The 14,195-nt window shown below is 38.1% G+C and overlaps 1 protein-coding gene across 1 annotated transcript in view; it reads left to right on the top strand.

Moving 5' to 3' along the window:
* Window positions 1–3,162: 3,162 nt before the first annotated feature.
* syt6a (synaptotagmin VIa) overlaps window positions 3,163–14,195 on the top strand; it is an 83,366-nt gene continuing 72,333 nt past the window's right edge. The window contains exon 1 of the mRNA XM_022677094.2: window positions 3,163–3,609. Coding sequence (XP_022532815.2) covers window positions 3,453–3,609 — 157 coding nt within the window. The 5' untranslated portion in view covers window positions 3,163–3,452. The remainder of the gene's footprint in view (window positions 3,610–14,195) is intronic.

The following is a 14,195-nucleotide window of genomic DNA, read 5'->3' as shown; positions in this document are numbered from 1 at the left end:
CCAAGGACAGAGTGCCAATTAATACTTGGGCACAGTCATACTGTACATACATTTCCACACTGCGTTTTTTAGGCGCTATAAGATGCATATCTGACTGAATTTAATCTGACTAACCAATCAAAATTGCTTTTTAAAATGTTTTAAGCCCCCTTGTGTTTGCGTGACCCTTCTACTGATATTTTGAATGGTGTAGTAATAGAGAGTCTATTAGCAAAGTCATAGGAAAATCTAACCAATCAGATTAATTATTTTCACTATGGGGCGGAGCCATGGCTGTCTAACCCCTTCTCAGCAGCGTTCTGATTAAGATGCTATGACTGCAAATGAGACAGATATCGTGTCACATCATATTAAATAGCACCGTCTGACTGGTGAGTTTTCGTGTGTACTTAATGTTTTGGCTGCTCTGGCATAAAGTTACTGTAGGCGTACAAATCAGTGATCGTTAAACTTTGGCTGTACTTGTAGGAAAATTAAGCACTGATTGTTGTGGTCTGTTGTACAGTAAATGGTACTTTTGTTATTTGTAGCTGTATTTTTGTGCTGTTAATGTGAATTAAGTTCATATAACCAGGTTGAGACAGAGAATATGATGTAGTTATTGTAATATTCATCTATGTGTAGGTCGGCAGGGGTGGGGTGTTGCAGAAGGGGTACCCGCTATATTAACTGCACGCCACTGCTTTTAGGAAAATCAGTGTAATGTGAAAGCGCTCCACTGAAGAAGGTAAAAAGTGTGTTTATTTGTTTGCTGAGCTAATTCTGCTCTCATTAAGTAAGAAAACGGGCTGAGTGTTGGAAAGGGAGCTGAAATCATTGCCGGTCAGCAGTGATTTCTACGTTTCTCACAGCCAATAGAACTTCCACAGAAGCTGGTCTTTGGAGAAGCGCCATATAAAATTAACCAAGCAGAAACGGCTGATTAGACCGGCGCTCCTGGGACTGCGAGGCATTAATTCTATTGTCTGGAATGCTATTAAATTGCAGTATAGTTCATGCAAAAGCCTCCTGCGAGATTTAAACAATTAAATGAGTAGAGAACATTACAGTCATAACAAATTGGCAAGTGTAACTTATCAGGGGATAAAAGTGGAATAGGGGAGCGTGTGGGTTCTGCTCTGCTCTGATAGGAGTGAATAAGTGTTGAATGAAGTGTTAAAAAAGCATTAGCTGCAGTTTTGCTGTGATCTGAAGCGTTCAGATGTGGATTTCAGCCGGGAATTAAAGAGAGTAAAGTTTTATAGTGGGGGTTTGGCACTGTGTACAGTTCTGCTGTTTGTATTATTATTCATTAAGGGTGGACAAAGTGAATAAATCCTGAATTAAAGTGAAAATATAAATACTTTTGGTAAAATCTTACTTTAAACAGGGATAAACTATTGACTAAGGCTAGCTAGGGGCCCTCAATCATGTTATAACCATGATATAACCATGTTATAACTATGATATAACCATGATATAACCATATTTTCAGCTTCTTGCCAATTCTTGTAGTGTTTTACTGATATATGGACACTATACTGCTTCACTAAACTGTTTTTTTTTTATTTCTTTACATGTATTCATTAAAAAATCTTGCAACGTCTAAGTGATGAACGACCAGTGTCAGAGTGGGTAATTGGAAAAGTCGAGCAAATTCCCAAATAGACACTGTGGTTTACAATACAAAAACTGTGAGATAATATACAGCTCTGTAAATAAAAAAAATAATAAAAACGCTTAAAAACGATGAGTTTCTTTGATTTGACCAAATTAAAAACCTCTGGATTAGAATCAAGAGGAAGATGGATGATCACAAGCCATCAAACCTTAACAAAGCTGAACTGCTTGATTTGTTTGCACCAGGAGTAAAGCAGCATAAAGTTATCCAAAAGCAGTGTGTAAGACTGGTGGAGGAAGAAAACATGACGTCAAGATGCATGAAAAAAAAACTGTGATTAAAAACCAAAGAGGATTATTCCACCAAATATTGATTTCTGAACTCTTAAAACTGAATATTATGAATATGAATTTGTTTTCTTTTTTGCATTATTTAAGGTCTGAAAACGTCTGAAAATAAGGTGTGAAAATGTACATATAGGTCATGGACTACAATGATATAAGATGGGTGTGTGCATGCTCACTGCTACCAACCCATTACTGTATAATTGTGTTCCTCTAATAGTTACTTGCCACTAGAGAGCAGGGCTAAGTAGCTGCAGTGTCTGTAATTTAAGTGTGTGATTGTACGTGTGTGTGTGTGTGTGTGTGTGTGTTTAGTGGAGCTTTTTTTAAATAGCTGTTGGTTGGCCGTACAGCTAATGCGTACAGTATTACACACATTTAGAACATGCTGTGCGTTTCTAATTCTAAAGTGTCCGATGAGAAAGCATATGCACAATAATAATAATAATTTGATATAAATATTATTATGCTTATATAATAGTTTCTGAATCAGTTTCTCTGATTTTGCTATTTATAGGTTTATGTTTGAGTAAAATGAACATTGTTGTTTTATTCTATAAACTACAGACAACATTTCTCCCAAATTCCTCAAAAGTCATTTAGAGTATTTTTTTTTTTTTTTACAGAAAATGAGAAATGGCTGAAATGACAACAAAAAAGAAGCAGAGCTTTCAGACCTCAAATAATGCAAAGAAAACAAGTTTTTTTCTTTCATGCATCATGGCATCATGTTCTCCTCCACCAGTCTTACACACTGCTTTTGGATAACTTTATGCTGCTTTACTCCTGGTGCAAAAAAATTATTCTAGCAGTTCAGTTTGGTTCTCTTGATTATATTCCAGAGGAAATTTTCAATTTGGTAAATTTGGTTCTTGAGATAATGTACTGTATAAACACACAATCACACACATACACATTTACTTACACACACACACATTTGCATACACACACACACAGTTCAGCAGGCGTATGCAGGGTGCAGAGCTCTGGGGACAGGTGCCAAAGGGGACACGGGCGCTGAGGGACGGCGTGACCTGAGAAAAACAAGCCCACTGCTGAGGAGGAGAGACCTTTCATTAGGGAGAGCTGGGGGGGGCGGGTACAGGGGAAAGCTGGTTGGCAGGGGGGGGTGGCATCGCATCAAGGGGGGGCACTGATCGCTGCCTGCCTCCCGCGCTGCCGGGCTCATCTGTTGCTTTTCTATTGCTTGAGATTTTTTTTTAAGTGATGCAATAATTGTGTCTGTGGAATACCTGAGGGCACCGATGAATCATTAAGCCCACGCACACTTGGACACACTTGCCACACACACACACACACACACACACGTTCATTGTACTCGCACATGTAGAACACACACACACACACACACACACACACAGATAAATCTCTGTTCAGAAGACTTGCTCATACACACAGAGAGTCACCACGAGCAGAGAGAGAGACAGAGCCCCGGCATCGGTGAGGATACAGCGCATCCCTCCGGAGCTGAGGATGTGTCCGGGAGCATGAGCGCTGGTGGGAAGGAGCATGACATGCTGTGTCAGAAAGCCGTGGCCCTCATAGCTGACCTCTGCATCCAGGACAGTCCTGCGTTAGACCCCGGCACCTGCGAGGAGTTCCTCTTCCTCATCGCCAACCAGGACTTCAGCCACAACCCTCCCGGTAAATACCATCAGATTTTATAACTGTACTGTATATTCGATTTTAGTATTGTGTTAGTATTGTATCTCCTGCTTTGACTGATTTCATCACTTTACATCAGTTTCCATCATTTATAACTTAAACGCAAACACAAAGTTCTATCTAGAACCAGATCTCCAACCAGAACTCCAGTCTCAACCCTCCCGGTAAATACCATCAGATTTTATAACTGTACTGTTTATGCGATTTTAGCACCGTATCTGATTGTGTCTTCTACTTGTTGGTCTTCTACTTTGACTGATTCCATCATTTTTCATCAGTTTTCATAATTTCTAAGTTAAGCGAAAACACAAAGTTCTATATAGAACCAGATCTCCAACCAGAACTTCAGCCGCAACCCTCCTGGTAAAAACAGCTTTTATACTGTATATTCGATTGTAGCATTGTATCTGATTGTGCCTTTTACTTGCTTGTCATCTACTTTGACTGATTCCATAAGTTTCCATCAGTTTTCATCACTTTCCATTATTTTTAATTTAAATACAAACACAAAGTTTTATCTAGAACCAGATCTCCAACCAGAACTCCAGTCTCAACCCTCTTGGTAAATACCATCAGCTTTTTTAACTATACTGTATATTCGATTTTAGTATTGTATCAGTTTGTGTATGTTTATCTTCTGCTTCGACGGATTCCATCACTTTACATCAGTTTCCATCATTTCTAAGTTTCTAACCAGATCTCCAACCAGAACTCCAGTCTCAACCAAACCTGATAAACTCCACTGTTGTTTCCAGTATTCTGTTCTACTTTAATGACCTGACAGCTTCTGATCTGATAGCTTAAACCTCACTTTCAGAAGATCTTGGCAAAGTGAAGTTCTTGAATTTCTTTAAGATTTTGTTGGCAAAATATTATCAAACTTTCTAGTATTACTTTTTAATTTCTTGACTTGTTTAAAGCTGTCCTCAAAGCTTAAAGCTTTGGTTATTTGGTTACGAATCTTTTTTAAAGCATTTTTTAATAATGTATTTATTTTATTCTGTGAGAGCAGAACGTTTGGGCTTAAGCATTGTCTGCAACTTTAGCTGATTTTATTACTGTAAATTACATGCATAGCAAGCTCCAACTAATAGCTGTACCACCAACAGGATCTATAGCTTCAACTACAATCATGACTCCAACCAGATCCACAGTTCCAACATGATCTGTACCTCAAACAGGATCTATACCTTCAACAAGATCTATAGATCCAACAAGATCCATAGTTCTAATAGGATCTTTAACTCCAATCAGATCCATAGATCCAACAATATCTATAGCTCCATCCAGATCCATAGTTCTAATATGATCTCTAGCTCCAACTAGATCCACCAGATCATAATTCATAATTATGTGGTTGAGGAACTAAACAGTTTGGTTAAATGTTAAATGCAAAGCTGTAGCTTGGATTAATTGTATATAACTGATTTGTACATCATTTATTTTGACATAAAAGTACATATTTGACAGAAAAGCAGAAAGGAGGATCAGTAAAGCCACTTGGCTGGAGTACAGTGTTATAAGGGTGAATTTTCAGTTAAGTTTATCCAGCAATAAGGATGGGTGCAGCATTAGCATTAGCATTAGCCGCTAACCACAGAGCTAGCTCTTTTCACTAAAAAAAGAGCTGTTCAGGGTATATCAGGTATATCGGACTGTAGGCTGCGTCTTTTTTTCATGAAAAGTGGGACGAATCGCTAGCTGATCGCTAGCACCCTGGCTTACCTAGCGACACAGGTGCTGCGATTAGTGCTAATGCTGATGCTAATGCTGCTGCACCCAGCCTTAGTGCTGGAGAAACTTCACTAAAAAACTCACCCTTAGACAAAATATTGTCTAGTCTAGTTTTGTTGACTTCAACTTAATCCGGTGTGCCTCATGTAAAAAAAATAGACCAGAAAATAGACGTTCATTGATCAGTGGTCACAGAGAAGATCGCTAATTTAAGGCACTTGTGACTCAGATGTATAGTTTTGTGTTATTGGGTCAGTAAAGCTGCAGAGCGTCTTGTATATCCGGCGGTTCTGAACATTACGGGTTTTTAGGGCAGAGTTACTCAGTGTGTGACTAACCGCCTGTGTCAGCTGGCCTGATGTTTGACGAAAATGTCTTGTGAGGTGCAGCTTTGCGAGGCAAAGGGTAAACACTCACATCTGACAGATATGAACTTCTCTCCGGCCCCCGATCACACACGGGCGGATCCGGAACCACGGAGCGCTCGCCGAGTTTAAATAAATGCAGTAAATGAGCTTCAGAATGGGGAATTCTCCAGAGAGAAGCTGCTGAAGCTGCTGGAGTTCAGCTCGAGGCGAACATTTTGGGCCGTTTGTTTTGCGCGTTTGTGTCCTGTAGTTGTGCAGTCTCTTGGCTTCAGACTGGGTCAGACGTTGTTTTTCACATCTGTGGAAACTTTAATGAGTTTTATGGCCTGAGGGCAGCGTCCAAAGCAAAGTGTAGTAGTCTGGAATAAAAAAGCAACTTTTCTTACCGTATTTCTTTAGGAACTTTTTTCTTTGTGGAAAACAGCTTTTTTTATTTATTTATTTATTTATTTTATAATCATCTACAGCTGCCAGTATTACAGATTGATGTTGTTGTGAGAGCTCATAATCATATCTAAAGCGTTTACACACGCTGCTTCGAATCCTGGTCATGCAACTTGCTATCAACTCAGCTGCCGGAGCCCCAAAAGAGAGAGAGAGAGCACAATTGGCCTTGCTCTCTCTCTGGGTGGGTACAGTACAGTAGATGGCACTCTTCTCTTTCCCCTCATCACATCACTTCTCCTAGGGTGATGTGGATCAGCACAAGGCTGCGTCTGTGAGCTGATGTATCTGAACCGAGTCGTTGCGCTGCTTTCCTCCGAGCGTTAGCGCTGCTGTGATGCTACTCGGCAATGCTGCAGCTATCAGCAGCAGCTCAAATTATGTTGAAAGGAGTCAAAATGTTATGATTAATATGTTATTGATCATAAATGATTGATAAAATCAATCATTTATCGATAAAACCTCCATGTTCAGCTGTTTCACCAGATAATCAAATGATTAAAAAAATGTAGTCGACTTGAAAAATAACCATTGGTTGCAGCTCTAGAATAAAGGTTCTATTTGAGTGTGTGTGTGTGTGTGTGTGTGTATGGGCCCTATTTTAGTGATCCATTGGCTCCGCCCCTTTATTACCAGTCCCCAGGTGTTCCTTGTTTCTTTTCCTGGCTTGTGTGTGTATTTGAGCCCCTGTGTCTTCAGTGTTCGTTTGTCAGTTATTGTACATTGTTTGCAATTGTTTCGTCTACGTTTATGTTCCTGTTTTTAAGGTTAATTTTTTGTTTGTTTTCTTATTTACAATAAATATTACTTTCACAGCCGTGACAGAATCGTACCCTTAAATAGACCCACTCTGGAGTCAACAAGCTGCTGTTTCAAAAGGTAAAATGATAAAATGCTGGAGCGAATATCAGGAGAGCGGATATTTTTGTTCCGACTCCATGCCTGTCACTCTCCGCCGTCGTGAAGACGGATCCGCGTTTGGCAGCAGTGTGTCACGCGAACGCGGACAAAAATCCTATGTCACTCCGCATTAGGCTCAGCAGGCCAGCGGAAGGAGGCCGGAGTGCCTCGGCTAAGCTGGGGGGGCACTAAATGCCACAAAGTGTTATTAGCCCGTCGCTGTGAATCACCAGAGCCACACGAAGGCTAAACATCGACTCTCTTCCTCTTCTTCCTCATCTTCCTGTCATCCTCTTCCTCAGAGAGAGAGAGAGATTTACAGCTACAGAAACGGCATCGCCTCAGATCCCTGGCCACCTGATCCTAAAGGAAACGTCTAAATCGAGGGAGATGTACCTTCTGCATTCTCACGTTTCAGACAGGAAGTCTCACACCATGTAAAAAAAGAGGAATTTATCACCGTGGGCCGAATCCATCGTTTTTTAAACCATGAAAAACAACAGAAACAAGAGAAAAAAAAGAAAAACGCATTCTCACTCTGAAAGCACAAACTGCAGAATACATTCATCTTCCGTCTGGCTCTTTCAAGCAAGCTTTGTTTATCGTGTGCTCTGTTCACTTCCAGGAAAAAAAAGGGGTTTGTGAGGCCTGATTGAAGTCATTTCTATTGGCAGCTACAAAGCCAGAGACGCGTCTTCCCTGTTTTCAGCTATCAGAGGCGGCATTTCTGTCTGCGTCGCTGCTTTACAGCGCAGATAGCACACAGCCAATTACTCTCTTATACAGCAGCTTTCAAAAACATTAAAGCAAAGCAGAGAATAGTAAGAAAAAAGTATAGTGTTTTTCTTGGCTTAGGTGAATAATGAGAGTTCTGTACATGAAAGGGACAAAACGTGAACACTGGAAAACACTGGAAACAATGGAAACACTGTTTTTTCCTCCTTAAAAACAAACATATCTGGCACAGTCATCTAAACTTAAACTAATGTCTGTTACATAACAGTCTTAACCCTCCTATTATCTTCTATCTATTATATTCAAGGTTTAAAGCCCTTGAAAAAAATGGTTGACATTAGTTTTGTGATTCATATTTAGCATCTTCTCTTAATTTAATGAGGACAAAAAATCTGTAAAAAAATAAGATTTTTCTAAAATATATTAATTTCAATTTCTGTTTTACTAAGGCTGTTTTATTAAGGCTGTTTTATTAAGGCTGTTTTACTAAGGCTGTTTTATTAAGGCTGTTTTATTAAGGCTGTTTTATTGGCATAAAACATACAAAATCTCAATATTTTACACATATTTGTGTGATAATAATAATAATAATGTTGAGTTCTCTATAGCATTCAATTTTAGAATCTTTCTCTAAATAAAATCTTTCTTCCTTTACTCTATGCCTTGACTTCACAGCACAATACTTATAATATAAATACTTCTATAATACGAATAAAACACTTATAATAACAACAACAGAACTGCTGATAATTTGTCAAATTAACATAAAAAAAAAAACAAAAAAAAGTTTAAATATCTGGAATTATATACATTTTTTGGAGGTTTTAATTGTTTTATTGTTTAAATTGAGATCATATTGACCCAGAGAATAAAGGGTGTTACTAAACTGGCGGATAGCAGGAGGGTTAAATCAATTTATTTACTTTTGGATAACTTTATGCTGCTTTACTCCTGGTGCTCAAAAAAATTAAGCAGTTCAGTTTGGTGGTTTGATGGTTTGTGATCATCCATCTTCCTCTTGATTATATTCCAGAGGTTTTCAATTTGGTAAAATCAAAGAAACTCATCATTTTTAAGTGCTCTCTTATCTTTAAGTACAGAGCTGTGTATACAGTACAAATTGGCAATAAAGACAGTAACAAAAACATCCTGTTTAATTCTAAGAGATAAGGAGAGGTTGGGTAACAGTTATGTAAAACTGAATCACGACTATTTTTGGCACATAATCCCACACAGATGTAATAAATGGGCTTCAAAGGGAAAAGAAACTACAATGCAAGAACAATAGAGGACACAGTAAAACAATAAAACATCACAAAAGCATGTGATTAAAAATGAGCTTTATATTTTAAGTGGACGTCAGGTGATCTAAGATATGGTAAAAAGTGTCCAAATGTAAGTTTGAAAGAGAAATCTATTAATTCAGGGTGAAAATAAAAGATATAAAAACCTATAAAAGGATATAAAAGTCAGACTGTTGGACACTCTGGGACGGGAGCAGACGGTGTATAATTGTGTATAATTTGAAGGTGATCTGAAGGCTGAACATGCGCCGGATTGAAGGGCTTCTATGTGTCTCATTGGAAGGACATACCTGCTGTTAGAGAGTGAGAGGACACTGCTGCTGGGAAATGATGGATAGATGGACAGAGACAGTCCCATTAACAGTCTGAGGACGTCTACAGACAGGACGAGCTCTTACCTTCAACAGGACGGAACGTTATTCTCAAATGTTAAACAGAGACTGAACTCAGCTTTGAAGAAACTGACCTCTCTCTCTCTCTCTCTCTCTCTCTATATATATATATATATATATATATATATACATTTTTTGTTTTTCCATTTTTACCAGTCACCCCTCTACAAAGGTGCGACAGAGAGCTGTGGTTTGACTGGGGTTTTTATACTGTGTCTCACAGCTGAGCCTGATCAGTGCTGATTACCGCTGGGGTGTTTCAAGAAGCGTTGAACACGTCCAGGTAGCTGCACTGTTATAATAGCAATCCACCAAAGTCAGAGTGCACCTGAGTCTTAAAGGGAATGATGAGCAAGTGACACACTGATTGATTTATTTCACATGATTTCACATGATTAACTAAGAGAATTAGACATTACATGCCTTTTGCGCATTTTGAGCTGCGCAAAGTGTACTTTTCTCGTCGTTACGATAGCAAAGACACACTGACACGCCCTAAATCAAGCTGCACAGTGCACGGTTGACAGCTTGCCTACAGATCCAATAAATATGGATCACAGTGAGACACTTTTTTTGTGCTGTTTTTTTGTAATTAGGTAAAGAATACTAAAAGTGCATTTTTTATTTAACATACTGCTTAAAATGCACTTTAGTGTAGTTTTTATGTTTTGTGCATCAATACGCAAAATAGTAAATTTACAATATACTTTAAGTGTATTAAAAATGATGTTTTTAAAAACGCAAAATTCAATCTACTTCACAGAAGTTATACGAAAAAAGCACTATTTGATGCTTTTGTGTTGTGTTTAAATATGGCGTAGTTACAATTTAAATCTGCTAAAATTAAATATTTGCCATAGGTTGTTCCAAAATATTACATTTAGCATGTATTTAATTACATGTTTTCATTTTAAGAAGTATCTACTTTTCCATGTTAAGTATACTTTAAAAAAAATATACTTAAATACACTTTTCTTTACAGGAGGTCTCATTTTCTAACACCTTAAGGTCCTAAAAGGCCTTTAATAAATAAAAAAGGTTAAAAATAATAAAGCAAAGTGTAAATACAGGCCACAATTCCACTTAGAGCACATGGAATAGAAAATAAGTTATATGAAAAAAGTACTCAAAAGCACAAACTAATGCTATTATGTTGTATTTAAATACATCTTAATTACAATTGAAATATGCTACAATTGAAAAGTTGCCATACGTTGTTCCAAATATCATACTAAATAGTAAATGTAGTATGTATTTAAGTACATATTTTAATTTTAAAAAGCACATACTTTTCCATGTTAAATATACTTTAAAAAAATTTACTTAAATCCACTTTTTTTTTTACAAGAGGTCTCATTTTCTAACAACTAAAGTTCCTAAAAGTCCTTTAATAAATAAGCAGAGAGTAAATACAGGCCACGATTCCACTTACAAGACCTACAATATGATAAAAAATGACCTCTAGTGAAAATTAAACCTGAGAAAGATTTGAGGAATGATATCTGCATTGAATATTCGTGTCGCGTTTTTCACGTTGTAGACGTCTAATCACAGGTGAGGCTGGAAATTGGAGTTACAGCAGCAGCTCTTATTAGGTTGTTTCTCATCCCTCCCGTCTCACGTTAGATTTTATTAAGCCGAACTTCTTGCCGCCGGAGGACATTAGCATCGCCGGATCATTCATTACACGCCGGGCACCTGCTGCTTTGTGCGACGCTGAGAGGACAGCGAGAAGCTGTGCATCACAGGTAAACTTCAAAAGCATCAAATTAACCGAACTGCGCTGAGGATACGCCCCCTTCCTCTTCCTCCTCTTCTGCACCAGCCTCAAAAATAAGCTCCTGATGATGCATAGACTCTCACACACACTCTCAAACACACAAACTTACAGTTTTCTTCTTTTTTAAGCCCCAACTTGTCCAACCACAATAATTACTTTACTTAATTACTGTATAATATATGGGGAAAAAACTTGCTGACTGTTTAAAATAAGAGTTTTATTTTATTTATGGTTATTTATTCATTCGTTCCTGAACATTTTAACTACACAGCTCATTTATAAGGGTGTAATTACACCAAATTTTATATATATAACTGCTATTACACTGATCAAGTATAACGTTATTCATTTTTAATACATCTATTAATAATTATTAATTGTTGACCTCTACTAAGTATATAGGAGACTGTAGTTCCAGCATATTTACAGACTGTAGTCCTGTATTGTATACCTGTTACTTCGCATACAGTGCTGTGAAAAAGTACGTAGAATTTGACCTCCTGGATGAGTTGTCACTGTGGGTTGCTCTAGAAAAACAATAAGAGAGCACTTAAAAAATGATGAGTTTCTTTGATTTGACCACATTTCAAGCTGAACTGCTTGAATTTTTGCACCAGGAGTAAAGCAGCATAAAGTTATCCAAAAGCAGTGTGTAAGACTGGTGGAGGAGAACATGTTGCCAAGATGCATGAAAAAAAACTGTGATTAAAAACCAACCAGGGTTATTCCACCAAATATTGATTTCTGGACTCTTAAAACTTTATGAATATGAACTTGTTTTTGTTTTCTTTGCATTATTTGAGGTCTGAAAGCTCTGCATTTCTCATTTTTTGTAAATAAATGCTCTAAATGACTATAATATTTTTATTAGGAATTTGGGAGAAATGCTGTCTGTAGTTTATAGAATAAAACAACAATGTTAATTTTACTCAAACATAAACCTATAAATAGCAAAATCAGATAATCTGATTCAGAAACACTTTTACCAGTATAAGGTGGGGGTTACTGGGCAGCAGCCAGTCCGGCTCCATGCGTGCGGTAATACCCGGGTGCAGCGGTGAAGTGACGGCAAAACAAGTCCAGCGGCAGCAGCAGCAGCAGTGGCTAATTTGCATGATTATTAGGTGTCTTTGTGAAGGCGGGGTAATTGTTACAGGGTCCACACGCGAGGGGGGGGGGGGGGGGGTGGACGGAGGTGGGGACGGCGTGAAGTCTCTGACAGGAAAGAGACGTGTGAAAACCAATCTGTCCAATTTAAGTACACGCTGTGCTGGACGGGGACATGTTATCTTATTCTCGGGTATTCCGCTAAATGCAGAGTGAATACAAATGGCCTAAACTGGCCGACCAATCAAATCCCTAATCCACAGGTTAAACTCAAACACCTTTCTGTCCAGCTGACAGAGAAACAGAGGAGTAGAAGCTGCTATTTACATATTCTGATCATAAATCATTCATGCAGATACAAGGTTTGGACAATGAAACTGAAACCCCAGTTGTGGTGACGGACAGTTCTGGTGGAAACAGGAGAGTTGAGGTGCACATTGAATTCTGCGTGATTTGATCAGCCGCGGTTTTATGTTTTTTGGATACAATCCGGGTTAGCACCCGAACATCCCTTTCAGAGAGCTTCCTCTTACAGCGTCCACAGTTAATCCTGTTGGATGTGGTTGGTTCTTCTTGGTGGTATGCTGACATTACCCTGGATACCGTGGCTCTTGATGCATCACAAAGATTTGCTGTCTTGGTCACAGATGCTCCAGCAAGACGTGCACCAACAATTTGTCCTCTTTTGAACTCTGGTATGTCTCCCATAATGTTGTGTGCATTGTAATATTTTAATATTTAGATCAGAACTGTGTTCTTACCCTGCTAATTGAACCTTCACTCTCTTCACGCTCTTACTGGTGCAATGGGCAATTAATGAAGATTGAACACCAGGCTGCTCCGATTTAGCCATGAAACCTAAAATCCCACACTAAAATGATTTCAGGTGATTCAGTTCAATTGTCCAACCCCTGTATATGATCAACTATAAATGGTAGAATCCATCTACCCATAAATGCACTGAAGACAAGTATAAAATGTTATCAAATGTTTAAGCTGAGAAGTCCTTTTATGGAGGGAATTTTGTGCCAAAAGTTTTACACAAAACAATTAAATCCACAATCAAATTTTTAAGAATCAAAAGGTAAAATTGTATGTTGGCAAATTTAAAAGAAATAGCAAATATATATTTTTAAACATACTTGGATACTTTATTATCCTTTGCAGTTATTTGAAAATGATTTCATTTCAGTTTGCATTTGGTCAGTCTTTGCTTTTATTTTTGTGTTTTGTGTGAATTTTCTGTGGATTTTTTTGCTTCTGCTTCAGTTTTTTGCTTCTGAGTTTTGGCACAGTTTTCACAGGTGGGCGGGGCTTAGGAGAAGCACACCTCGCTAACGTGATCTTTTTAATGAATGAGTGAAACACTTGTAACTTTAATGTTATAAATATAACATTAAACATACATTTTGTATGAAATGTAATTGGAAAAAGTATCTGCAGTGTTTGAAAGAACACTTGACTGTTGATGGGGTGTAAGATAGCTTAACTCTTGAACAGTGGAGAAGTGTGGCAAGCTGATGGACGACTCTAGGGTTTGGTGTTTGTTGGTTGCCAGGATGATGATACTTGTCTGGCTGCATTATGCCAAGTGTAAAGTTTGGTTGAGGGGGATCATGGTATTAGGCTAGTTTTTTTTAAGAGTTGACCTCAGATCCTTTAGTTCTATTAAAATGATCTATTAACGCTTCAACAGACCAAGAGATTTTGGACAATTTCATGCTCCCAACTTTGCAGGAACAGACTCTTCAAACACAGGCCTTCCGAGTGGAGCACATCCTTTGTGAAAATGTGCCAAAGA

This window comes from Astyanax mexicanus, chromosome 13 (genome assembly GCF_023375975.1).
Source record: "Astyanax mexicanus isolate ESR-SI-001 chromosome 13, AstMex3_surface, whole genome shotgun sequence".
In the NCBI taxonomy this organism is placed as follows: Eukaryota; Metazoa; Chordata; class Actinopteri; order Characiformes; family Acestrorhamphidae; genus Astyanax; species Astyanax mexicanus.
The sequence above is the reverse complement of the archived record's forward strand: the minus strand, read 5'-3'. Positions and strand labels throughout refer to the sequence as shown.